Genomic DNA, 26,439 nt, shown 5'->3' with positions numbered 1-26,439 from the left:
AGGGTGCTTCTTGTCCTGCCAGCTCTCTAAACTTGAAATTCTATCATTTTAATTTCCTTGGGTCTTACCCTCTGCTGCAGTTCCAGGATGATCTTTATAGTCAGCATAATGCTAATAGTACTTGGACCTTCTACTTCATCTTCAGCCTGAAGATCTCAAAGTGCTCTCTCAACAAGGTTATCCCACCTTTCTTAGGAAGGGAAGTAGTGTTTCTATTTTGTAGGTGGGGAAAGCAAAGTAAATGACTTGCCAGGTACCCCGTATGGTGCCTATAAGAGAAATAGATGACCTGGGCTCTTTTACAGTTGCCAACCTGGTAGGTGCCCGAGGTCATTCTTCTGTGAATATCGTGTCACCTTCTAGAGCTTGAAGTAGTTGCTTATGTAGTAGTTACAAGTCCAAGTACTTCCTTATAAAGTAAAGTAGTGTTTTTTCCCTCCAATATTTGAGTTAGCAAAGGCCTCAGACTCAGGTCCAGGTCCTGTGGTGAGTAAGGAAGTAGCAAGATTCTAATCAGATTGGTTTGGGTTTTTTTAAAGTCTGCTTTGAGTCCTGCAGTTGTTATGGCTGAAATCTGTGCATCTACAATAGGAAAAAAAGCCAAATCTTCCATGTTACCTATTTATACCCTGTGGCATGGCAATGATATTTTCACCTGTTGTGGTTTAACCCCAGGCGATAACTAAGGACCACGCAGCCACTCACTCGCTCCCCCCACATCCAGTCAGATGGGGGGAAAGAATCAGGGGAAAAAAAGTAAAACTTGTGGGTTGAGATAAGAATGGTTTAATATAACAGAAAGGAAGAAACTAATAATGATAATAATAACAATAATAACATTACAATAATAATAAAAGGATTGGAATATACAAAACAAGTTAGGCACAATGCAGTTGCTCACCACTCACCGACCGATGTCCAGTGAGTTCCTGAGCAGCGATCCACCCCCTGGCCAATTCCCCCCAGTTTATATACTGGGCATCATGTCACATGGTATGGAATACCCTTTTGGCCAGTTTGGGTCAGTTGTCCTGGCTGTGTCCCCTCCCAACTTCTTGTGCCCCTCCAGCCTTCTTGCTGGCTGGGCATTAGAAGCTGAACAATCCTTAACTTAGTCTAAACACTACTTAGCAACAACTGAAGACATCAGTGTGTTATCAACATTCTTCTCATGCTGAATCCAAGACGTAACACTATACCAGCTACTAGAAAGAAAATTAACTCTATCCCAGCTGAAACCAGGACATCACCCTAGTCTGAGATTAAATGGGGCTGATAACCCAGTTTCAGAGAGGCAGTTGTGAGGTTTATTTTGGTAACATTTATAAAAATGTGCAAGATTCCTGGAAAGAAAATAATGTAGAAATAACAGCGTTGTTGTTCATGCTTCTGGAGTGTATCCTGAACTCTGAACTAGGGGCAGTGTCATTTGTTGGCTTGTTTTGATGTGGAAGAGGGGTACTCCAATTTTATAAGCAGAACAAATGTTTCTACATTTCCTGTAGTTCATTTTAAGGAGCAGCTGATGATTAGGTTAGATTAGATGAAATCTAAAAAATGTTTATGCTCTGACCAATAAGATCATGTATACAGTGTTATATTTCAAAGGTGGGGAGGGCTAGGAAAGGTGCTAAGGATTTCTCTAGAGCCTAGTGTTTTCTCCTTGAAGAGAAAAAATAAATACATGTGAACCAAGCCTGGATGACTCGGATGGTCTGATTTGAAGGACAGAACCTTTCTCCTAACTCTCAGTGCTGTTGTGGGGTAGGTGTTATCCACACAAGCACTGCCAGTTTTGTGGCACGACTTGGCAGCCAAGACAGCTGAGTTAAATGGCCTCCTGAACCTGAAATGTTTTCTTACTTTTGTGGTGTAGGTGTGGAGGCATGTGGCTAAGTTAATACAGAGGAAAGTGATTGCATTTATCACTCTCTCTTTGGTCTCACAGAGGACTTGAGAAGGGCTTGGAGTGCCAGTGTGGTGCCTCTCATTAGAGCTAGGTGCACTTAAAATATGCTTGTATTCTCCATGGCAGTCTCTCATGGGAGTTTCTTAAAGATGTTGTGTTTTTAGGTGGCTGTCTGAAGGCATGTTACAGAGAATTGTGTATGTGCAGAAAATAGCTGAGAATAAGATTCCTCTAGTCTGAGATGCCTTTGGGACCTGACCATCTCTTGACACCACTGTGGCCATCGCTGAGTGTAATGCTCCCTAATTGTGTTCTCTTTGCCCCAGCTGCCTTTGAAGTGATAAAATGTTCAGTAACTCACTGAGATCATCAACACAGGACCAGAAAGATGATTTCTTTATCAGACAAAAGCCCTTGTTTGCCTGGATGCCTGTTTCATGAGCCTCTTATCTTCTTTTTTTCAGGTCCACTTTACCCCTAAGCCAAGAAGATTATGAGGTAATGAAGAATTTGTTTTCTGAAGTTGGGAACCCTCTGGTTAGCAAGATTTGTTCTGTTGCACAGCCATTAGTTTACATACCAAAAGTGGAGAGTGTGGGATGGTCTGCCACAATTTGTCTGTAAAGTGTTAAGGTTCTGACAATGACAACTTTCAGGGAAAGGAGAAGACACTTGAGTGTTCAAGAAGAAAGGAGATTTGACTGGATTATTCTCTTCTACCAAACGATTGATGTTTTATGGGAGAGTGGGGAGGCAGGAAAGTCTTGGTGGGCGGGAAGTTTGCTAAAACATATGGAAGGGAATGGGAAATTGGGAAACCCCTCGTGCCTCTGAATATCCAGTCTGTTTGCTTTCTCCTTGCTGCCCAGGCCTTTTTGCAGAAGCTGGTGAGAAACCTGTTTGCAGAGGGCAACGATTTGTTTCGAGAGAAGGATTTCAAGCTTTCACTGGTACAGTATGTAGAAGGGCTGAACGTGGCGGATTACGCAGCCTCCGACGAGGTGACCATCCCAAAGGAACTCCTGTGCAAGCTGCATGTCAACCGAGCTGCCTGCTACTTTGCTATGGTGAGTTCCTTCCCAAGTCATCCCCAGGGGCCGGGGAGGACATCATGGTCACAGTGCCATGCAGTTGGAAAAGATGTCAAGAGGGGTTTCACTTGGTTTTGTCCACGCCTTGTTCCAACACTGGAGATGATGACACACCGAAAAGTCTGGTATCTCCTCATGATCACACTGTTGTCTTGCAAGACCAGAGGAAGGATGTGAAGGAGAGGGGGTCAGGCCTAGGGTACTGACAGTGCAGTTCTGGTCCATGTTGGTGAGGAGTTAGTACAATCCAGTGCCTTCCAGTCCTGACTGAGCATTTCACTGGAATACTGTTTGAGTATTGCTCTGGAGGCTCCTGCCTCCTCAAGTGAGGCACTGGAAGACAGCGAGAAGGGTTTGGGTCTTGACGGAACTTTCAGTACACACACAGAAAATGATTCTGAAATACTCAGGCTCTAAAAGGCTGCATGCCTCCATTTTCCTAAGGAATCCGGCAGCTTTACTCTATGGCACAACCCCAGAGCAGGTCCATCCTGTTCATAATGAGGCTGAGTCCCATGAACAAAATTAGCAAGCAGTCACATAATTAAAGACTGTCAAATGTAACATGCCCAAGGTAGAGGGGGAGGCAAGATAAGGTTGCTCAAGCAGACTTAATTCTGGCATTCACTGATTTTCAAGTGTTTTGAATTTTGCAAGACTTAAGAAAATGGTCTGTTACTGTAGGCCTGGTGTGTTTGTACGCCGGTCTGTGTATGAGGTAATACATGTATGTTTAACTGCCTTTTATATTCCTGTGTTCTGCTGAGAGATGAAATGTTTGCATTCACACAGAAGGAGAGGTTAGTCTGCTGTGCCTCAGCTGACTCAAGGTGGTCTCTTCCTTGCAGGGCTTGTATGAGAAGGCACTGGAAGACAGCGAGAAGGCTTTAAGTCTTGACAAGGAGAACATCCGAGCACTCTTCCGGAAAGCCCGCTCCTTAAATGAACTTGGAAGACACAAAGAAGCATATGAGTGCAATAGCCGATGCTTGCTGTCCCTCCCACATGTAAGTTTTTAACGTACAACTTTTCTTGATTTCTGTGGCTCACCACCTTCCTCCTGCTTAATATGCTTAGTGTGAGGCTAGAGGATAGTGGAAGAGGAAGCTTGGCTGTTGCTGCAAACATGCTTATGCGCAGAAATTCTGTCTCTCTGATTTGAAGAAGATGTTTGACCCCCTGTGTTTCTTCAGTCCAAGTCCCCCTCTACAGATACTACTAGCCAGAGACACTGGTTAGTGAGGGCAGGTGTGGTGGCCTATTTGTGAAGAGCAAACCCCTACCCTAACAGAATGTGAACTAAAGCCATGAGATTGTTTTAATTAGCTGGTTTTATATGTCCAGTGGGAGTCACTAGGAGCATGGGACAAATGGGAACTGAAGCACTGGAAGGAAAATATGTATACTCTTCCTGTTTTAGTTAAAAATGTCTCATATTTTACTTACTGATTGCTAAGGCAGGCTGATAAAGCTTTTTATTTCTTCAGGGACATGCAAAGGTGTCCTTGACATCACATTTCATAGTTATTTTTATGTTCACAGGTGTGTAAATCTTTGCATTCAGAGGGGACTATCTGCATATACTAGGCCCTAGATATTTTCCTGACAGTGCTTTTGTTGAGTGTCCTTTTAGGCCAAATACTGAATAGGAAACCAGACTGTGATTAGATGGATTCTAGTGAGCACTGGTTGTCCTTGCTAAATTTGGTTCTGATCCATCACAGTAATACTATCACAAGAAAAATGCATCTACATCAGCAGAAGTTAATTTTCCTTTATTATTAGTGTTACAGAAGCAATCTTTGAAAGCCTTGTTAGTGGTTAGTTATTCCTTTTGTATAGCTTGTAAATTCTAGTTTCTTTGACTTGGCAGAACAGGGTGACCAAAACATGAAAGGTATCATGTTAGGGGAGTTCCAAAGAACTGGTTTTTAAACAAACCCTTTTATAAACAAACCTATCTAATATATGTGTTCGCATAAAGCCATAATTGGCTATATTTCACATTACAGTTGAGCCACTTAATTATATGGTTAAAAAATAAATTCAGTTACATTTACATATCTCCCATTATCATCATTACAATCATCATGGTCTACAAACACTTTATCAAACTTCTCTGTGGCAGGAAAGTTCAGCCTACAAACTCCATATCGAGTGATCTGCATTCCCTATTCTAAACAATTAAGTCTTGTAAATTAACATACCCCATTGCCTTATTACCTGATTAACAGAAATCATAAGCCTTCTCTGCATCAAAGGCAAGTCATGCTATTGATCATCTCACTCTTGTTTCCATTACGCCTCTGGAGCACATGGGTACTTCCAGCTTGCATTGCTGTAACAGCTGAGAACTTTGTTGTGGTCAAAGCGGAGCATGTATTAAAACTTCCAATGATGAAGGATCTGCCGATCAGTTGACTCACTGTCTGGCAGAGTTAACTTGCTTCTGGGGGCAGATACTCAGTGCTGGTAGTTTGCAGAGGTTCCCAGCATGGGGAAGTTGATACCCCTCTGTGGTATGCTTTTTTTGGTATGGCATGGGGTGTTTTTAGGGTGTTGGAGGAGAGCATGTTGCATGCCCTTCTTGAGCATCCCCTTGTTTAGATGGGAGGTAGTAAGCACCTGAGGGTGGCATTTGGCTGAGGGAAGGGAAAGCTAAAGGAAGAACTTGGGGGTGGGAAAGAACAAATAACCCCCCACCCCCACAATTCAGGTCTGCTGACAAGAAGGACAGTAATTAACTATGTGTCATTGGGAAGGGAAGTGGTGGCAGTCTAGAGGGAAATACATTGTTGATCTTGTCCAGGAGTCTCAGAAGACATCTCAGAGTTACGTTGGCATGTGGAGTTGGACAGGGTAAATCTGGTAGGTATGGCTATGAGATCAATGAAAAGAAACGATGTCAGAGGTCTTTCTGGTGAGTTTTCCCCAGGAAACAAGACTTCAGAAGACACCTGAGAGAGTGTTTGGAAAGGCAGAATCTCCAGAGGCAAACAGAGCAATGAAAACGTGATTGATTGATGTTAGAAAGATCTGAGAGGTAGAAGAGAGTGAGGAAGGAGCAGTGACCATGAGATTTGACCAAGAAGAGGTCTCTGGAGGGTGTGGGGGCAGTTTCAGGAGAAGAAGGTACATCCTGAAGGGGTGTCAGGTGGAGAGAGAAAAAGAAATGGACAAGATAGAATTTGTCTTCACGTGAGTTCAGAGAAGATGGTGACAAGACCAATGTTGAGGGTGTGGGTGAGCAAGTACAGTCAAAAAGTGATACTCCAAATTGAAGGGAAAAGTTACTGATACTGTGGGCAGGAGGAACCAGAGGCTAGTGAGAGGTTGAAAGGGAAGGGATGAACTTGCAGGGAGAAGGAGGTTGGAAAGACCAGCATGGCAAGTAGAGAGAAGAGACCAAGCTTCAAGGCTGGAGATGAAGGAGGGATATCACAATAGGTTGATATTTTTTCTTCTTTGAAGAAACTGTTAAAGCACTCCAATATTTTTGCAAACAGGGAGAGAGGAAAGCAGAAGAAAAGAGCTGCTGGTGATAAGTGAAGAAGGTTGTGGCAGGTTGTTAGTCCAGGCAGGACTGGAGAGGGAGGAGCAGGGGAATGGAGCATGGCCCAGAACTTTGTCTAAAGCCCATGGTGGTGTGTGAGTGGGCATGGGCGGTGAGCAGGGAGGATGGTAAATGGCACGCAGTGGGGAAAGCAGAAGGATCTGCCTGACGAAGCTGAGGCAGTTTAACCAGAGCTGGAGACAGTGAAAATGCCTTGTAGCTAGTAAGTTGGAAACTGAGACTTGGTTTCAGCTTTAAAAACAAGCAGACAAGCAAAACAGGCTAGTGAATACTGTCTGCATATCAAAACTGATTATTAACTCTGCAGCTGACAGAGAGGGAAGGCATGCAGGCTCCTTCCCAGACATGGGGACCTTGTGGAAGCTGCGTCAGCCCACAGCAGCCAGCCTTGGCAGCCTCTCCAGCCATCTTGCCAGCAGGATTCATGAACCCCACTTTCAGAGAGTGGGCGCTTTCTTGGAAGCAGACGTTTGATTCTGATTTTCTGCAGCATCAAGGCCGTGTAGGGGAGAGCTCCTGGTGCAACCCCAGTATCTCAGCAGGACTGAATGACAAGAGCCCTCAGCTCTGCATGGACTCTCCTAGGGCTGCTCTGGCAATTGTCCACTGGCTGCTGTCTACAAGTGAGGCTTCTTGGTGCAGCCCAGTAAGGATAACTGCATCCCTGTTTATTTCGTTGTGTGTGCCACAAAGGCAAAACTGAAAGCATCCTGCCGATGGTTTTGTCCCCAGGATGAAAGCGTCACGCAACTGGGACAGGAGCTTGCCCAGAAGCTGGGACTGAGGGTTCGAAAAGCATACAAAAGACCTCAGGTATGACTTCTTTTTTCTTAGAGGCTATCCTTTGGCTCTTTCAGATTTACTTTTTGCAAAAGTGGTAGGTGCTGCTCTGCAGTTACAGACACACGTACACTACCCTGCAATCCGTCTAGCGGGCGGCTGGCTACCCTCCTTGTCCTGACCCTCTGACTCGCTTTGCCTAGATCCATTTCTAACCCCATTGCTGCTGTGTCTACTGCCAGGATGTTTCCTGAGTCCCCAGCTAAGCCAGCCAGAGCCAGGCTGGTACTGCAGGAGAGGTCTCCAATGCACTGGGAGCCTGTGTGTTTTTGAGGAGAGGGACGTGAGGCCTGATCCCAAAGGTTTTGCATCACGGTCCTTTCCCTGTTATGGGATGAGAAGGGTGGGATCCTCTGCTGCATTGGAGGCATGGCTGGTTTTGTAGTGCGATGGATCATTAAGGGTTCCTGCCCCATATCTAGGCGTACACCTTCTTTGTGGTGGGGAAAGGTCTGAGCTTTGGGAGGACAACAGGTACACATCTGGTCAGATGCTAGGAAAGAAGGCAGCAGAAAGCGAGTTGTGGGTCCAGTTAATTGACAGCAGTGGCTCAATCCATAACCTGGCTCTAGAGGAAAGTGCTGCTTTAACTGGAGTACTGTTGGTGTTTAAGTGTGTACTCTGGGATGGAGCTAGAGGGCGTTAGGCCACTGCTAGCACTCTTGGATAAAGCTGCCTTGGTCACTTAAAATCCCAGGATGTGTTTTCAGGAGTAGGGAACATTAGCTAGTAGTCGAGGCTTAGCTTTGCATACGTATCCTTGGCCCCATGCACAGTGGTATATTAAACAGCCAGCGTGTTCCACCTCCAGAGGGGCACCTTTGCAGTATGCAGTGAAGTGATTGGTGGGCATCCAGTTTGCAGAAAGCTTTGGAGGTAAATTTGGCCATAGCATCTTATTCCTCTCCATGACCAACCTCACATGTGATTGGCATACCCCCAAAAAACGCTTGACATTGTAGCAGCTCTCAGCACTCCAAAATGATTCTGTCTCAAAGAAAGGGAAGTTTTATGCAGAAATACTTTTTGTAGCTGCTCACTGTGTTGGCCTTGCCACCTTTTTGCTGCTGTCATGTTACTCAGCTCTGATGGGCTTAAACCACCTGTATGTTAGACAACTAAAAATGAAAAACTGCAAAATGCTTTTTATTATTTGAAATTTAGTGATCAGTATTTTGATAACACCTTGCTATCTCTTGTGCTGACTTCCAGCTTTCATTCCAGTGCTCTAATGCCTTCCCAAAGTAGTAATTTCTCAATGAAAAGACAAAAACTTCTGTTCCTCGGGGAAGTTTTTTGTTTCCTGATTGTGTGTTGGATGTTGGGTGTTTTGCACCGAGGTGTCCAGAACAAATATATGGCCCTTTCAGTGTTCAGAAATCTGTACCCTTGTGTCACAGTAGTATGCCTTTTGGGGCGGCTTTTATTTAGGGGCAGTGCCTGGAAGGAAACTGTATTGTAACCCAGCTTTACCTAGTTTACCAGCATTCATGGGCTGTCTCTGTTCTAAGACCTCTCTCTTCCTTGCAGCAGGAATTGGAAACATTCTCGCTACTCAGTAATGGCACGTCAATCAATTTGTCAAACCAGGTAGAATTTGGATCCTATGGTTGTTACTGTTAATGGACTGTGCTAGTAGAATGCTTTGCAGTTTTATTTACATGCAAATTTATAACTGTCTTTTAGGATTTAAATGTATTAATTAGTGTTTTCAGCTTTTAAGGAATATTGCCAAGGAAATTAATTTCTTTGAAAATATTTCTAGTGACAACATTTTTGATGTCAGTAATAGGATCACTGAAGATGGTTATTTTTCTTAGTTATTGTGAATGTTTGTTTTCTCGTGCATTTTAAGTAAGTTTTAGTCTTCAAGTTTTTATATAGTTAGGGCAATGCTAAGTAAAAGTCAGAAAGTGCAACTGATGAAGAAACATACAAAATTAAATCATGCAATGTACTGACCAAGGTACATACACAGTTTATGCATTCTTTGTATTGTCCTGTCACCTGGGGGATCCAGCTTGGGCAGGATGCTGTACAAATACCAGGCTAAATCAGAAGAAGTTGCTGATTTCCTTGTTCCACCAGTGGGCAAAAAAAACCCCAAACACTTGCTGTTTTTACAGGCTATTTGGTACTTCACACTACTCCTTAAAGCAAACAAACTATAAAATGTAAAAATTGTCATTTTGTACAACAAGATGGGATATTAAAGAATTAGTTTACCTCCCACCGTTCAGTGACTTGCCTTCACATCTGTCTAGGAAAGCCAGTCGGCTTTCTTTAATATTTGTGCCCAATTTTTCATTTGAAGATCTTTCCTTTTGCAAGAAAGGAAAATAGTGCAAAAAATAGAAGTTGCAAAAACTATTGCAGTAGATGCAGTATCTCAAGAGTAATGCTTTGTTTGTGCCTTTTTAAGCTTAAGCTGAAGGCACACATACGTAAGTACGTGTTTATGTTTCTGTAAAATATGGGCTCATTTTATTCCGTGCCTGGAGCTCCAAGTCAGCAGTTGTCTTGGCGGAAACCTTTTCCTGTTTTGAGTTCACTGTAAAAGTTTGTGGTTGTTAGATTGCAAAACATGTGAAGTAAGAAAAGGAACGTTGTGTAAGATCAGGCTAATCGGATCTCACACTGCATGGGGCTGACCGATTGATGTCTTGGGACACAGCGTTCTCATCCACACATGAAAAACCCTGTTCTATGTACAGATTTGCTCACATGGTTGGGTATTGTGCAGGGCTGGTACTCCTTTGCAGCAACAGGGTTTGTCCACTGCTGGAGGTAAAAATGAATAGGTTCTTTGAATTAATGGTCTCTTAAAGTTCGTTGTTTTTACTGCTCTCGCACTGAAAGAGGCCATAAAGGAAAAGAAAGGGCCAGATGCATTTAGGAGTAGTAGAGTCTCATCTGTGAAGTGTGAATATCTTTTTAAAGATTAATTTCTGGTGATATTTTTCTCTCCCCTTTTCTACACCCTCTTTGCAGACCACTTCCAATGGATTGGGTTCAATAGATGACATCGAAACAGGTAAAGACATCTCTCTTCTCTGATTTTTGTGGCTTCGGTAAGGTATCTGACCAGGCTGAAAGGTACACTGTCTTCATTTGTGTCTCTTCTGCACACTCCTTGCTTTGGTAACTAGGAGGAGGAAAAGGTGGTGGGAAGCAGGAGTGTTTGTCCTGCAGAAAGGCTTTTTGTCCAGGCCCAGTGAGAGATGTCTGGGAATTAAAACGGTCTGCTGAGGTACCCAGATCTCTCCAGTTGTGCTTTCTTAAAGCTGGGCTTGGCAAAGCTTCTGAAACTCTGCTCCTAGCCAAAACAGTCCAGATAAAGTGAAGTTAAGGTTGTAGGTGGCTGTTCGTGCTCTAAGCCCGTATAGTCCTCCAAGGCATTGAGATGGAGGAAATGAAAACAAAGGGAGCTGGGAGGGACCCAGGGAGAGCCGTGTTCAGGGCTAGGCACCCAGGAGGAGCAGAAGGAGGGCTACGGGGTTGCTTTTCTCATGCTGGGAAACAAGTGACCTTAACTCTGCCCCTGTAGAAAGGTTTGGTATGTGCTTTACCCTTTGCTGTGTGCTGGAGCATTGAACTCATGCCTCTGAGCACATTAGTCTTTGTTCCTTTGAAAGGTAGCTCTGTGTGTGTGTGTGTGTGTGTGTGCGCGCAAAGGTAAGTGTGAAGACTTACCGCCGCAAGTAGCAATTGCTCTTTTTATAGAAAGAAACTAATTTCATTATTAGGATGCTTTGGAAAACATGTTAGTTCTCTGTTGAATGCCACTTCAGTAACTGAATGCTATGTGCAATCATAAGACCCAGTTCTGTGAATTAAGGAGAGTTTTTCACATTATCTTGCGGTGCTAAAATGAACTGGACTCCTGCTGCAGAGTAAAGAGCGACTGCATCCAGTAAGCTATTTTATCTAATCAGGATTTGGTGTAAGAGCAGCATGCCACCTTTGCTGCATTTCAGGCAGAGAGAACCTTTACTGCTAGGAAATCTTTGCAAAAGCACTGACATTACATGTTATCCCGTTGCCCTGAGAGCGATATGCCACCAGGAGGGCTGTGGGTGCTAGGTAGCTCAAGAGTTTCAGATTCAAGGAATTTTTAGCAAGGGTGGTTTTTAGTTGTTGTTTTGTTTTTAAGATGCAAAATCCTGAAGCCCCTTTCCCCATGATTTGCTTGAAGTCATCTGATTAACTCAGCCCTGCCCTGCACAGATCATGGCTCAGATCTGGCTCAGTATGGCCTTTGGCCAGCTAACGCACTAGGGAACCACTGCTATTTTGGGAAGCAGAGCTAGAAAAAGGGCTTTTAAAAGCACTGTACTCACCCCTCTGGGACAGGCAGGTGTATGGCCAGAGAAGCTACCGGGCAGGGGGCATGGTATGAGAGACTTGGTTCGGGGGAACGGATGGACAAGACCCTCATTGAGCTTATAGTAATAATAGGTGGGGCTTAGTGTTGTGGCAGTGGCAGGAATCAGAGGGAGGCAGGTGTGTGCCTGTGATTTGCTCGTCAAAGAAGACTTTTACTTTTTTAAAATGGAGCAAACATTAGGTGAATGCAGAATGTGCATGAGCTTTCTGGAAGGAGAGTACATGAGGTATGGGTATGGTGGCTGGTGAGTGAGGTCAGCAGATGGGGTGTCCTGAGGAAAGCAGGAATGGGAAAGGAGGGATAGGGGAAAAGATTGGACAGAGGGGAATGGGAGGAACTGGCCGAAGGAATGACAGGGTTTGGGTGGTCAGGGAGAGGGGAGCAGACATCTCCCCTCTGCCCCTTGGAAGTTGTGGAGCCCCTTGGTCCCTGCTCTCTTCCTCGCCCTTTATGTGCACTGAGCTGTGGGGGATCCTGTATCGTTCTCTGCCTTTTGATCGAGCGTTAGCTTTTCTGGGTTTTGGGCCTCTTCGGGTGTGTGAGGGCCTCTTTCCTCTGCTTCCCCAAGTGGGAACCGGAGGGCCTGGTTCATTCCTCAGAGAAGGCCTGAACTTCTGGATCCTTCGGGGCCCTGCCATTGTGAACCCTTTTGGTGTCCCCCCCACATGTGTCCCTGGCCCTTCCAGTGCATCCTGAACTTCTTGTTGGCCCCTGGAGGGATCTTGACAGTACTCCAGATTTAAACATCTGAAAAACGGGAAGGCACAAGCCATCCCTTTGTACTGAAGGAAGTCCGGCTGAGCTGCCAGTGATGAGGCCAGCACCAAGGGAAGCTGGATGGCTGGCTCCCGAGTGCGGCTGGGGGGCCCACGCAAAAGGGACGTGAGCTGAGAGAAGTTGTTGCAGAGAGGGCAAGGGGTTGGAGCTGAGCCTGATCTGAGGGACGACTGCAAAACTAAGGACGTTTACAGCCTTCCTTTGAGCCACTGCCTATGGGGAATGTGTCCAGCTGCAGCGTTGAAAACCTGAGTTGGATCCCATAAGGTACTACATGTGCTTTCCTTTGATCGCATGCATGAGGTTGTGGAGAGGGACCTGTGTCTGCCCCTTGCAGCTTCCCCGTGCTTTCCTTGCCTTTTGTCACAGCTTGGCCTCCGGTGCCTTGCACAGCAACCTCAGCTGTGGTCCATCCGTGTGGACCGCTCACAACAAATGCCGGAGGAAAGGTTGCAGGGGGTGGTGGTGTGCTCCTGGTGGGGTTAGAAATAAGGCAGCCTGCATGTGTGTGTCGTCTCTGCTGTTGTTTTGTTCAGGACTTGGGGGTCTGCAGGAATCGCTGAATCGCTGAGCTCTCTAAGGGCACCAACACCGTCCTTGGTCAGTGAACGTGCGGTGTAGAGGATAGCAACATGGCTCACTTGCCCAGTCCCAGTTACAAAGGGTTGGCTGAGTTCTTGTGGAGGCTGAGTGAGCAGAGCTTGTACAGGCAGGATGCAGCATTTCTCACTGGATCAAGATTCATGTCTCGGAAGCTTGTCTGGTTTCTTTCCCATTCTTATCAGTCTTCCTCATAAAAGCTGTTGTCTCTCCTTCCAAATTTTGCCTTGCTTATAGCCTTAGACCGTTGTAGCTACGGTGCAGCCACAGCTATGTGGGTGGAGAAGGTAGCATCTTTGTCTTATTTCTTTTCTTTTATTCTAGGACATCTGCACAGGGGCAGAATTAAGGTAGTTTGGGTGCTTGGTTTGAGAACTGCAAATGTAACGCTTCATTTTCCAAATTTCTAACATTTTAATTTCTTTTTTTTTTTTAACCTTTAATTTTTTTGAGAATAAAATGCTCTTCTGTGAAGAATATGTGCTTGTAACCTTAACTTCACTTAACAGAGGTTTATATTGCATGATGGGAACGTCTTACCATTTCAGTAGTGTACTGGAGAGGCAAGGAAGCCTTAGGGAAAATCACTGCCTCTCTCCTGCCCTGACCCTAGCTCACACAAGTTCCCAAGGGGATGTTTGCTGCTGAGGTGTTGAGGGAGAGTGTGAGCAGCCATCTCCCACCTGTGAACATCAGGAAGCAGTCAAGAGCAGGGAATTTACGTGGGTAAAGACAGCTGAGTGAGTCTGATGGAGTTTTTGGGTAACACATTGTTAGCACAACCTGGTCTGAGCACCCAATCTCTGACTCTCTTCTCAGCAGGACATTGTGTGGTTTTGTCTTCTGCCGTTTAGGATGCCTGAGGTTTTAGAGAGGGTGTGCAAGTAAGCAAGCTTTCAGCTGGGATATCGAAGCTCCAAGGAGTAGAGAAGACAGTGATCTCTGCAAATGCATTAGTGAGGAACATTAAAGAAAACACCAGGTGGTGGGTTATAGAGAAATCAGATTATGTGCCCCTGGCTTTTAGTCCTGGCTGCAGTGAATTCAGTAACTGCTCAGCCACAGTTTTTTTGTTTTTCCTGGTTACTGTACATGCTTGCCAAATCTTGACAGTCTGGGCGCTGGCCCTTAGAGCATATTTCAGCTATTGGTGAGCCACTGGAGACTGGGAACAAAAATGAAAGGGCAAGAACTCTTCAGACCAGAGCCCCTCCTCTCAGAAAATTGGCATAGTTGTTTTTTGTGATTTGACAGAGTTGTACAATGTTGGTTTTGCCAGGCTGTGCTCTGCTTGCCCCCTGCAAGAGGCTCTCCTGGGTGACTGGCTCTGTTTCTCCCTCATCACAGACTGCTCTATGGACCTGCAGTGCCTCCCAGCTCCCGTGGTCACCTCCATCCCTGTGAGCGAGAGGCTGGCCCCTTTGCCCTCTGACTCAGATGCAAAGGGCTTGCCTACCTCGCTCCCTGCTGCCAGCTTGCTCCCGTCTCCAGACTGCATGTCCCTGCCAGTGCCTGAGAGCGTGGAGGACTTCACAGATGGGGACATCATTGGGGAAGAACTGGATTCCCTCCTGGACTCCCTTGCCGAAGGGTCACCATACCCTCTAGTAAGAGTGGGCGCTGCATGAGTCCCCTGCTTCTTGTTCCAAATAGGTCCTTGCAGCACGTGGATATGCATTCTGTCTCTCTCTCTCTTTCTGTCACTCTTTCCTCCTAGCTCTTCCTCTGGCAAAACTCATTCATTCCTTACTTTATTTCTGCAACTGGCTTGTGAGTATCTAAAGAGCTTGCCTCCAAGCCTGCTTTGCTGTGTGCAACTTCAGGGAGCTGCCCCTCAAAAGGTACCCAAGATAGTCTTCCCCCAACCATCACCTTCCCCCTGGCCTCTGGTCTCCTTGGAGTTGAAGCAGGCCTGAGGGTAGAAATGAGTGTTCTGAAGCAGGAATGGTGGATGTATTTTATACAGTGGGCATGCTCTAATCTCCTTGTATTTTGTGCAGGCTGCATTCAGCCTAAGCTCTTTGAACAGGTCTGGGAGCTGTAAAGACAATCTGTATTCATACTTACGTTGGATATTAGTTGCCAGTGTTGCTGATGTTATGTGAGCCAACCTGGGTCTGGAAGCAATATAATCATATTGATGCAGGACACGTCTCGAGCCAAAAAGCTCTGATGAGAGGTACCACAACTAATGGTCGTTACCCTAACCTCAGCGCTGTGTGTACTCAGCTGCACTGTTTCTCGACTTGGGCTGGTTTAAGTGCCCAGCGCAGGGCTCTGCCTTGCAGACTGATGAACTTAGGTAGCCCAACACCTCCTCAGGGACCTCGGTCCAGACTGTGTGTGGTTGTAGATAGATTGGAAGGTCTGTGGGAAGTCTGCAGGCGGATTGAGCTGCCAGGTATCCTTTTGCTTCACATGATACAGCATGCACGTGGGTGGGAGCCTGTTGCCCTCTGTGTTCACTCATTCTCTGCCCCTCATTCCTAATGTGCTGTTTATCCTCCCTCTTCCCGATTCCCCAAAGTCTTTGGTCCAGGGCACCATTCCTACCAACCTGCCGACGGAGATGCCCCAGCTGATCCCTGTGTTTCCGGGGGGAACTCCACTGCTGCCCCCAGTCGTGACAGCCAGCATCCCTGTCTCCACCCCACTGCCACCTGCCTCCTTCGGCCTGGTGATGGATCCCACCAAGCAGCTCTCCTCCTCCTCTGTCCTGGATGCCTTCGAGGCTCCGCCGGGAGGAAGTGGCGGCTCCACCTTAGATTCGCTGGATTCCCTGGATCTGCTCCCCTACACAGATTCACGGCTCGATGCCCTGGACTCCTTTGGGACAAGCAGAGGGTCACTGGATGCCTTGGATTCCTTTGCCATTGGTAGGTGTGGGACTGATGGGGTTTTGTGCTGCTTTAGCTGTGAATGCATGCCAAAATTATTTCCTTCAGTGCTGAGGGAGTTTGCCATATAGCTCTGCTGGTGCCGCAGAACAGGAGTATAAATGTAGAAGAGGGCAGGGAGTTGTCTTGGACAGAGCAACTGAATATGTCTAGCTCAGGAGTAGTGAGAAAGGCTATAAGTGTGTAATCCCAGATAACCAGTGTGTGCATGGTGTGAAATCTCAAGAGGAGAAAGGAATGCAAAGGTGTATAATGATAAGTGATGAGATTTAAACCTGGCTTGGTGTCCAGGACACCTCCCTTGGCACAATTGCTAGATTATAACGTGATTCTTCCACCCTCGACAATGACTCTTTGACATTTTGGACCAAATGAGCAAAATCCTGGTGACTATTTCAGATCGTACAGGACCTTGCTGTGCTGGGCAGAATGGTAGAGGCCAAGGTGGGTCTCTCCCATCTCTGGATTCAGGTCATCAAGTGTCCTGTTGCATGGGGCACTGCACTCTCACGTCACAAGGAGCAAAGCTGTGGAGGATGGTGGGGAAAGAGTAAGTCCCCTTCTGTCCCAGGAGGGAAGGCAGGCTGCTTCTTGGCTAACTTGTCCCCACTATTGCAGTGTGTTGGCAGCAAAAGTATTTTGAGAAGACCAGAGTCTGGCCAGTCAGCACTTCAGTACTCGGATTCACCTCAGCATTGGGCTATCTTGGAGTTGCCGCCTTGGGAATGCCAGTGTTCAGCAGCATAGGGTTGGGTTCAGTAGGGTTTGGGGCACAAGAAGGCCTTTCCTGGAGTTTTTCCAAGACTTAGACAGGTGGTTTGGGGAAGAAGTATTAAAATGTTATGAAATAAATAAAGCAAATAGATTTAATAAGCATTTATTTGTCTTTTTGTGAGCAGAACTACCTCTGAAAGTGAAATGATTGTTTTTGTTTTGTGGGGCTCTTTTCCCCTTCTTTTGCCCAGAAGAAACTAGCCCTCAGGAACTGCGACACCCACCTGGCAGCCAAAAACCATCCCCTGTGGTGAGTGAGCCGCTCCCCCGTGCTGATGTCCCAAGGTGCTCTGGAGCCAAGGTAGTAGTGACTTGGGTGATGTAGGTAATTTGGGCCCCTCTTCTTAACCTGCCCCAGTGAGTGTTGCCTCCCATGCTGTGGCAAGGCAGGTAAAGATTTCCCCAGAGTCAGCAGGAAGACATTTGTTGCATGTTCATTTTTATCTGCAACTCTGCATATTGCCAAAGTAAACATGATGTAACTTAGGGTCAACAGGGGATCATGGAGGCCAGTGTCCCACTATATCTGGCAACCACATAACACCGAAGGATGGGGTGGAGGAATCCAGCTTTGTCTTAAAACTAGTGAGGTTCTTTGCTCCTCTCTGCCCCTCTCAGGAGGCTTTTCCAGATACACTGTCCTGCCCCTGTCCCATGTCTCCAGTCTTGGAGGAAAAGGGGAGGATTATCTATGGTTAGCAAGCTTGGAACAAGAATTATTCTTAAGTTTCTGGCATCCTGCTATCCCTGTTACTTCAATGCAGACCCAAGTCTCTGTCCTCAGATTAATCTGCTCCCTGAAGACTCACTGATAAGTGGTTTGGTTTTTTTTCCAGGTTGGGACGGGGTTGATTTGAGAGTCTTCAGATTCAGAATTGGTCATGATAGAAGGAATGGGAAGGAGTGAGGGGGGCATTTTTTTCTGTGGCTCATGATAGAAAACTGAGGTCCCCTACCAAGAGAGAAAGAGGCACGTCTTTGAAGTGAACATACCATGCTCTTTGTTATCTTTGAAAAGGTTGCATGCAGCTCTTTTGGAGGTGTAGTTTCAGATGTGAACATTTTGATGAGAGAGAAAATGAGGAAGGTTTTTGAGAGACTGGAATGGGGCAAGGTATTAGAGAAGTTTCTTACCCATATGGTTGCAGAGCTGAGAGGAGAGGTACGTGTGTTTTTGCTCAGGTCAGCCTTGGTGGAGTGAGTCATTCAGCTGTGCCCAAGGTCACCGAGCACCTGCTGTCCCAGCCAGAACCAGTAATGCCCAACACAGCCCTGCTGGTGAAGAACCCCCTGGCATCTACTCACGTCTTCAAACAAGCCTGTCATATCTGCTACCCCAAAACAGGTGATGCGTTTGCTCTGCCACCCAGAGCGCTGGCCCAGGTGAGGGTTTGCTTTTCCCCGGGCTGATGGGGTTATTCTATCCTGCAGGGCCCAAGGCTGGCGATTACACCTATCGGGAAGGCTTGGAGCACAAGTGCAAGCGGGACATCCTGCTGGGCAGGCTGAAGAACTCAGAAGACAAGACCTGGAAGAGGATCCGTCCTCGCCCAACCAAAACTAACTTTGTAGGATCCTATTACCTGTGCAAAGGTGATCTGGAGGGGATGGCGCTGTCGGTGGCTGGGAAGGGGCTGTACAGTGCATGCCAGGGGAGGTTGGGAGGGGACTTCCAGTTGGTTTCACCTGCTGTCCTTGGGGTCTTCCTGTCCCATCAGCAGCCCATGAACTGGGAGGCTCAGTACAATGAAAGGCAATGAGCTCCCATGCTGTGGAGAGCAGGCAGCTTTTAAAGTGGTGGAGCAGAAGAGTTGCAAAGGCATAGTGAGGTGCTGTGCACAGCCAAGCGCTCAGAGCTGCCCTGTTGATATGGGCTTTGCTGAGAACCTGCCTCCTGTCCATGTGCCTGCATTAGCCCCACTTGACCCAGCAGCCCCATGGCAGGACTGTGGTTCTGCCTAGGGAGAAGCTCTCTCTGCCTGCTCCTTTGCTCCAGCCCATCCCTCCGCAATGTGACCGGAATGGTCCCTGTGGCAGTGTCATGACAAAGTACCTAGTGAAGTGGGGAGATTGCAAGAGCCAAGATAACAGAGCTCCTTAGTGCTGGGCCACTAAGGGAACTTAATCTGTATTGGCTTCAAAAGGGGTTGGTTAAATCGTGGTCTGTCCCTGGCCAGGCACTGAATTAATGCAGGCCTCCATTTTGAGACGGTTTCCACAACAGATAGCATTATTTGAGATTGTCACCATTCAGTAGTTTGCATTAGCTTTCCTGAATGTCTTGGTATAGGCAAACCTGGGGGGAGATGTCTTCTCTTTTTTCTTTAACTCTGTGTTTTCTTGCTTTCAGCTCCTTGTGAGGTGTGGGCAGTGGGAGGAGACGAGAGAGAGTTTAGTTTCTGACTGGGCCGCCCTCCCTGTGTGGTGGTGTGTGCTGTTTGTTGCTTTGTAGATATGCTTAACAAGCAGGACTGTAAGTACGGGGATAACTGCACCTTCGCGTACCACCAGGAAGAGATCGACGTGTGGACGGAGGAGAGGAAGGGGACCCTCAACCGTGACCTCCTCTTTGACCCGCTAGGTGGGATCAAGCAGAGTAGCCTCACCATTGCCAAGCTCCTCAAGGAACATCAGGGCATCTTCACCTTCCTCTGTGAGGTACAGAGCTGGCGGGAGGGAGCAGGCACTCTTCATCGTCTTCTCAGTGTGTATCTGGACCATTGATATGTTGATAGTTGCCATCACAGAAACATGATGGGATGACTCGCACAACTGGAGTGCTGCAATGGATGGCTATAAACTCTTCAGAAGGGATAGGCAAGGAAGGAGAGGTGATGGAGTAGCCCTATATGTTAGGAAGTGTTTTGACTGTCTAGAGCTTAATGATGGTGATGGTAGAGTTGAGTGTTTATGGGTGAAAATCAGGGGGAAAGCCAACAAGGCAGATATCATGGTGAGAGTCTGTTATAGACCACCCAACCAGGATGAAGAGGCAGATGAAATATCCTATAAGCAGCTGGGAGAAGTCTCACAATCACTAGCCCTTGTTCTCATGGGAGACTTCAACTTACCACATGTCTGCTAGAAATACAATACAGTGGAAAGGAAACAGTTTAGAAGGTTCCTGGAGTGTGTGGAAGATAACTTCCTGACACAGCTGGTGACTGAGCCAGCTAGGGAAGGTCCCCGCTGGTCCTGTTGTCTGTGAACAGAGATGGACTTGTGGGTGATGTGGTGGTTGGAGGCCATCTTGGGCATAGTGATTATGAAATGGTAGAGTTTTCGATTCTTGGAGAAGTAATGACAGGGGTCAGTAGAGCTGCCACCTTGGACTTCAGAGGGCAGACTTTGGCCTGTTCAGGAGCCTGGTTGACAGAGCCCCTTGGGAGGCAGTCCTGAAGGGCAGAGGAGTCCAGGAAGGCTGGATGTTCTTCAAGAAGGAAATCTCAAAGGTGCAAGAGCAGACTGTCCCCATGTGCTGAAAGATGAGCTGGTGGGGAAGGAGACCAGCCTGGCTGAACAGAGAGCTTTGGCTGGAACTCAGGAAAAAAAGGAGAGTTTATGACCTTTGGAAGAAGGGGCAGGAAACTCAGGAGGACTACAGAGATGTTGTGAGGGTATGCAGGGAGAAAATTAGAAAGGCCAAAGCCCAACTAGAACTTAATCTGGCTACTGCTTTAAAAGACAATAAAAAATGTTCCTCTAAAGACATTACCAACAAAAGGAGCACTAAGGAGAATCTCCATCCTTTAGTGGATGCAGAGGGAAGCATAGTGACAAAGACTGAGGAAGAGGCTGAGGTACTTAATGCCTTCTTTGCCTCAGTCTTTAATAGTAAGACCAGTTGTTCTCAGGGTACCCAGCCCCTTGAGCTGGAAGGCAGGGACAGAGAGCAGAATGAAGCCCTTGTAATCCAAGGGGAAATGGTTAGTGAGTGACCTGCTGCACCACTTAGACACACACAAGTCCATGGGGCCATATGGGATCCACCCAAGGGTACTGAGGGAGCTGGTGGAAGCGCTCACCAAGCTACTTTCAATCATTTATTAGCAGTCCTAGCTAACTGAGAAGGTCCCAGTTGAGTGGAGGTTAGCAAATGTGATGCCTATCTACAGGAAGGGCCAGAAGGAGGATCCAAGGAACTACAGACCTGTCAGTCTGACCTTGGTGCTGGGGAAGGTTAATAGAGCAGATCATCCTGAGTGCCATCATGCAGCATGTACGGGACAACCATGTGATCAGGCCCAGTCAGCATGGGTTTATGAAAGGCAGGTCCTACTTGACTAACCTGATCTCATTCTATGACAAAGTGACCCACTGTTGTGGTTTAACCTTAGCCAGCAAAGCAGCCACTCAGTCACCTCCCTCACAGTGGGATGGGGGAGAGAATCAGAAGGGTAAAAGTGAGAAAACTCGTGGGTTGAGATAAAGACAGTTTAATAGGTGAAGCAAAAGCTGTGCACGCAAACAAAGCAAACCAAGGAGTTCATTCACCACTTCCCACTGGCAGGCAGGTGTTCAGCCATCTCCAGGAAAGCAGGGGTCCATCACGCATAACGGTGACTTGGGAAGACAAAACACCATAACTCCAAACGTACCCCCTTCCTCCTTCCCCCAGCTTTGTATGCTGAGTATGACATCATATGGTATGGAATATCCCTTTGGCCAGTTTGGGACAGCTGTCCTAGCTGTGTCCCCTCCCAACAACTTGTGCATCCCCAGCCTACTTGCTGGTGGGGTGGTGTGAGAAGCAGAAAAGGCCTTGACTCTGTGTAAGCACTGCTCAGCAGTAACTAAAACATCCCTGTGTTATCAACACTGTTTTCAGCACAAATCCAAAACGGAGTCCCATACCAGCTTCTATGAAGAAAATTAACTCTATCCCAGCCAAAACCGGCACACCCACTTAGTGGATGAGTGAAAGGCTGTGGATGTTGTCTACCTAGACTTTAGTAAAGCCTTTGACACCATTTCCCCCAGCATTCTCCTGGAGAAACTGGCTGCTCATGGCTTGGACAGGTGTGCTCTTTGCTGGGTAAAAAACTGGCTGGATGGCCGGGCCCAAAGAGTGATGGTGAATGGAGTCAAATCCAGTTGGTGGCTGGTCACAAGTGGTGTTCTGCAGGGCTCAGTATTGGGGCCAGTTCTGTTTAATATCTTTATCAATGATCTGGATAAGGGGATTGAGGGCACCCTCAGTCAGTTGGCAGATGACACCAAGTTGGGTGGGAGGGTTGATCTGCTGGAGGGTAGGAAGGCTCTGCAGAGGGATCTGGACAGGCTGGATCAATGGGCCAAGGCCAATTGTAGGAGGTTCAACAAGGCCAAGTGCCAGGTCCTGCACTTGGGTCACAATAACCCCATGCAATGCTACAGGCTTGGGGAAGAGCATCTGGAAAGCTGCCCGGTGGAAAAGGACCTGGGGGTGTTGGTTGACAGCTGGCTGAATATGAGCCAGCAGTGTGCCCAGGTGGCCAGGAAGGCCAATAGCATCTTGGCTTGTGTCAGAAGTCTGTGGCCAGCAGGACTAGGGCAGTGATCATCCTCCTGTACTCGGCACTGGTGAGGCCGCACCTTGAATACTGTGTTCAGTTTTGGGCCCCTCACTGCAAGAAAGACATTGAGGTGCTGGAGTGTGTCCAAAGAAGGGCAACAAAGTTGGTGAAGAGTCTAGAGCACAAGTCTTATGAGGAGCGGCTGAGGGAACTGGGGTTGTTTAGTCTGGAGAAAAGGAGGCTGAGGGGAGACCTTACCGCTCTCTACAACTACCTTGAAAGGAGGTTGTGGTGAGGTGGGGTGCAGTCTCTTTTCCCAAGTAACAAGTGATAGAATGAGAGGAAACAGCCTCAAGTTGTGCCAGGGGAGGTTTAGATTGGATATTAGGGAAAATTTCTTCACCGAAAGGGTTATCAAACATTGGAACAGGCTGCCCAGGGAAGTGGTGGAGTCACCATCCCTGGACGTATTTAAAAGTCATGTAGATGTGGTGCTTGGAGACATGGTTTAGTGCTGGGCTTGGCAGTGTTAGGTTAACGGTTGGACTCAGTGATCTTAAAGGTCTTTTCCAACTTAAATGATTCTGTGATTCTATATGTTCCAGCCAGTGCCCTGCTCCAAGGAGGGCAGTGAGCAGTGGATGCAGCTGTGTAGGAGAAAGGAGAGGTAGTTTTCCTCCTTACCCCTGCAGCTGAACCAGGTGCACACATTCTCATGGGATTACCTGTCTCCTCGTCTGTCTTGAGATGTTGCTTTGAATTGTAGTTTAGCCCCAGCTACTTAAGAAGTCAGAACCCCGTAATGCAACAAATTCCCACTTGATGTCTGTGCTGAGCCACTGAGTCGGACAGTTAAGGATTGGCTTGTACCGTCTTGATGCTCTGCAGCAGAGAGTTCCCCACACTGGCAGCAGTACATGTAAAGGGACATGTTCTTTGCTGTGAACTGGCTGTTCTTTTATTTTTCCCCATCATTTCCCCCTTGTTCTTGCTCTGTTGGCTAACTGGAAAAGAATATGTGGCTCTGACCAAAATTTTTCCAACCACAATGGAAAATACTATTGAGAATAATCCAAAAAATGTTGTCCGGAAGCTTTTCCAAAATTGTGCTTGCTTTATTTTAAAGCCCTACCACAAAGTTTTCAGCAGGCTTCTTCCAACTTTGAACATTAGAATAGGCTGGCTCTGGTTCTTCTTCCCCTTCTAAGTGAAGTGGCTCTGGTTCACTGCTCTCTAAGATTTTTCCAGCATGCTAATTCTTCTTTTCTCAGATTTGCTTTGACAGCAAACCCCGGATTATCAGCAAAGGGACCAAGGATACACCATCTGTCTGCTCCAACCTTTCTGCCAAACACAGCTTCCATGACAACAAGTGAGTGAACGTTTTTTGTGCTGATGGGAGCAATCTCTCACAAGTCCAGCCAGTTCAGCTCCAGGGCCCTGGTCTCTTTCTTTCCTCCCTGTGGGTTCCAATCATAGGGCAGCTCAAAGCATGATAAATAGCACTATATGTTTCACCCTGTGTGTTTGCTCCTGGTGCTGAGGGATTTCAGGCATCAGCAAAGCCCTTTGGAGTCAGCCTGAGTTTCCTATTGACTTAATTTGCCTTTCAGCTTGGCCTTTACATAAAGGTCAAACCAAAGATCCTCTAACTGAGGATCCTGCCTCTGACTGGCTGGTAATGAATGTTTAGGAAAACAAGCATAAGAAACATGTCAAGTACACAGTAATACAACCCCTTCTGGTTCCTGGCAACCTGAGATTTAGGGACTTGCTGAGCCAGAGGAGTTGGTATCTTTGTTGCATGTTTTGAAATGTGTCTGATTTCTGGACTTAAGCAGAGCATCACCCATGGGCTGAAGAGATTGAAAATACCTACCTAGGGCTGATAGGGTGGGAGGGCAGGGGTTTGGTTTTCCCAGTGGGAGTCTGCCTCTCCCAGAGTTGATTTTCTGTGTCCTTTGACTGCCCAGTCAAATGTCTGAAAGTCACATATAAGGAGGAGGGAGTGAAGATGTGATCCTCTGGTGCTTCATGTTTCTCTGGCCTGGCTGCAGGTGTCTGGTCCACATCGTGCGTTCCACTTCCCTGAAATACTCCAAGATCCGCCAGTTCCAGGAGCACTTCCAGTTTGACGTGTGCCGACATGAAGTGCGTTATGGCTGCCTGCGCGAGGACAGCTGCCACTTCGCTCATAGTTTCATTGAGCTCAAGGTCTGGCTGCTGCAGCAATATTCAGGTGAGTGTGACTTGGTGCAGGGCTGGTGGTGTGTACACCTGAGTTTCTTCCAGTGTGTACCCGGGGCCAGCTGAGAGGGGAAGAGGGTGATTTGGGAGTACTAGAAGTTGTCACTCACTTGTGTATATACTTACTCTGTCTCCTCAGGGACACATAAAAGAGGGCCAAGGTGTTCTGTGAGATGATTTGGCCCTTGTTCCTTTACATGCGCTACTGTAATTTGCAGACCAGGAAGCCTTTTCCTTGGGACCAGCTGCATAAGTTGAAATGCTTATTAGGTAGGGCTGAATCCCCAGAGGGGTTTTGCACTTAAATCCTGTGCAAGACCCTAATTAGCAATTGGGCCCCTGACTGAGTGCCTGGTGCAGTGAGAATGGCAGCATGCGCAGGTGACAAAGCAGTTACATAAAGGAAGGCTGTGCATTTCCAGTTTCTCTAAACAAATTCACTGACTGGGAAATGACAAGATACTTGGTGTTTCCCAAAAAGGCTTTGATGACATGCCTCTGAAGAGGCTATTGCAGAAATGATGTTCAGGTCACTCATATAATGACACTGCCACATCTGGCACTTTCAGTCCTCTCTCTCTCTGATATGTTGGAGGGTTTCTCTCGCTGCTCTCCTGTTAACCGAGTAGATGGTGGTCCACCCACGATGCTACCAACATCTTTTTTTCACCACAGGGTCTTGTTTAGTGCCAGGCCCAGCCCGGTAATGGGAGTACTTCAGAGAGGAAGCACGTAATGGATGTTTCTTACCATTCTTTGATGTAATTGGGGGCAACCTCTTTAGTTTCTGTAGTTCAGTGCAGTCCTTGGCCTTGGCTTGGCTCATGAGGGACAGTGATGAACAAGTAGCACACTGTGGCGAATGCCATCTTTGATTCTTCCCATTTGGCCTCGCTTACTTGTGGCCACAGGAAATTAAAAAATTACACCACCTGAGTTTCTAAGACAGCATGTTGCCTGTGAGCCGTAGGCCACTATTGCTGCCCTACATGCTTATGGTACTGCCTATAGTACTCTGGGCACTCTAATATTCAAGCACCTTGCTTTTTTCCCACCCCATGGTTGGTTTATTTTTGGTGGTGGGTTGTTTTGGTTTTTTTTAGAAAAAGTTTCTTTGCTCCCTCCTCTCCTCCCTCCCTATTCCTTCCTCTTCAGCCTGTAGAAGAAATGGTTAGATTGATTTTTTTGCTTCTTGCCTTCTTTACTTGAAGAAGTGATTTCCAAAGGGGAAGCTGAGGAGATGAACCAGCACACAAGCCATGAGTTTAGCTGCAGAGGTGGTCAGTAAGCCTTGTGCTTATTCCCATCTTTTCCAACAATGGGAGAGCCATCATCTTTTTGGTTTTTTTTTTTCTGCAGGGCTGTATATATGAGCCTGCTTTCCTTGTGAGTGGAGTGGTAGTTTATTACCTCTCTTAAGTGTAGCCCTCATTACTGAAACAGAGATGAAAGGTAGTTGTTGCCATTCTCTGGGAATGCTTTAGCTTTGGAGCAGAGAGTTTGATTTGGGCACCATTTGCTTGGCAAGAATAGGAAGGGGGCATCATTCATAGCAGCTTGCATTTGAAACCAAGGGGCTGTTGCATTTCACAGCCATTTGAGCTTTTACAGAGCTTGTGGCTTTGTTCATGGGGATAAGGGATTGTATTGGTGGAGTAAAGGTTCCCAAGATCTGAAAATGTGGACAGGCAGGACTGCTTTCTTTTTCACTGTGGCTTTTCACAGACATATCTTCCTGTCTTCTTCTGTCAGTGGAAATCACAGTCTTTGTCCTCACTAACAATGTTGCAAAAGGTGCTGAAAAGTTTTAAGTAATCAACACATGGGCTGTTTAGTTCCCAGATCATC

General features: G+C 46.8%; 1 protein-coding gene across 10 annotated transcripts in view; it reads left to right on the top strand.

The window, feature by feature from the left end:
• ZC3H7B (zinc finger CCCH-type containing 7B) overlaps positions 1–26,439 on the top strand; it is a 51,874-nt gene that overhangs the window by 7,263 nt on the left and 18,172 nt on the right. For 2 of the 10 annotated variants that reach the window (XR_012653634.1, XM_075051731.1), the window contains exons 3-17: positions 2,374–2,407; positions 2,779–2,976; positions 3,849–4,007; positions 7,065–7,220; positions 7,307–7,387; positions 8,945–9,004; positions 10,406–10,448; positions 14,526–14,785; positions 15,706–16,054; positions 17,041–17,153; positions 18,032–18,194; positions 18,281–18,442; positions 19,302–19,507; positions 23,616–23,716; positions 24,402–24,583. Coding sequence is in view for 9 of the 10 variants with exons in the window: in XM_075051731.1 (XP_074907832.1) it covers positions 2,374–2,407; positions 2,779–2,976; positions 3,849–4,007; positions 7,065–7,220; positions 7,307–7,387; positions 8,945–9,004; positions 10,406–10,448; positions 14,526–14,785; positions 15,706–16,054; positions 17,041–17,153; positions 18,032–18,194; positions 18,281–18,442; positions 19,302–19,507; positions 23,616–23,716; positions 24,402–24,583 (2,267 nt within the window). In the remaining variant the exon portion in view is untranslated. The other 8 variants (XM_075051733.1, XM_075051738.1, XM_075051732.1 and 5 more) reach the window with 6 other exon arrangements.

This window comes from Buteo buteo, chromosome 19 (assembly GCF_964188355.1).
Source record: "Buteo buteo chromosome 19, bButBut1.hap1.1, whole genome shotgun sequence".
In the NCBI taxonomy this organism is placed as follows: Eukaryota; Metazoa; Chordata; class Aves; order Accipitriformes; family Accipitridae; genus Buteo; species Buteo buteo.
The sequence above is the reverse complement of the archived record's forward strand: the minus strand, read 5'-3'. Positions and strand labels throughout refer to the sequence as shown.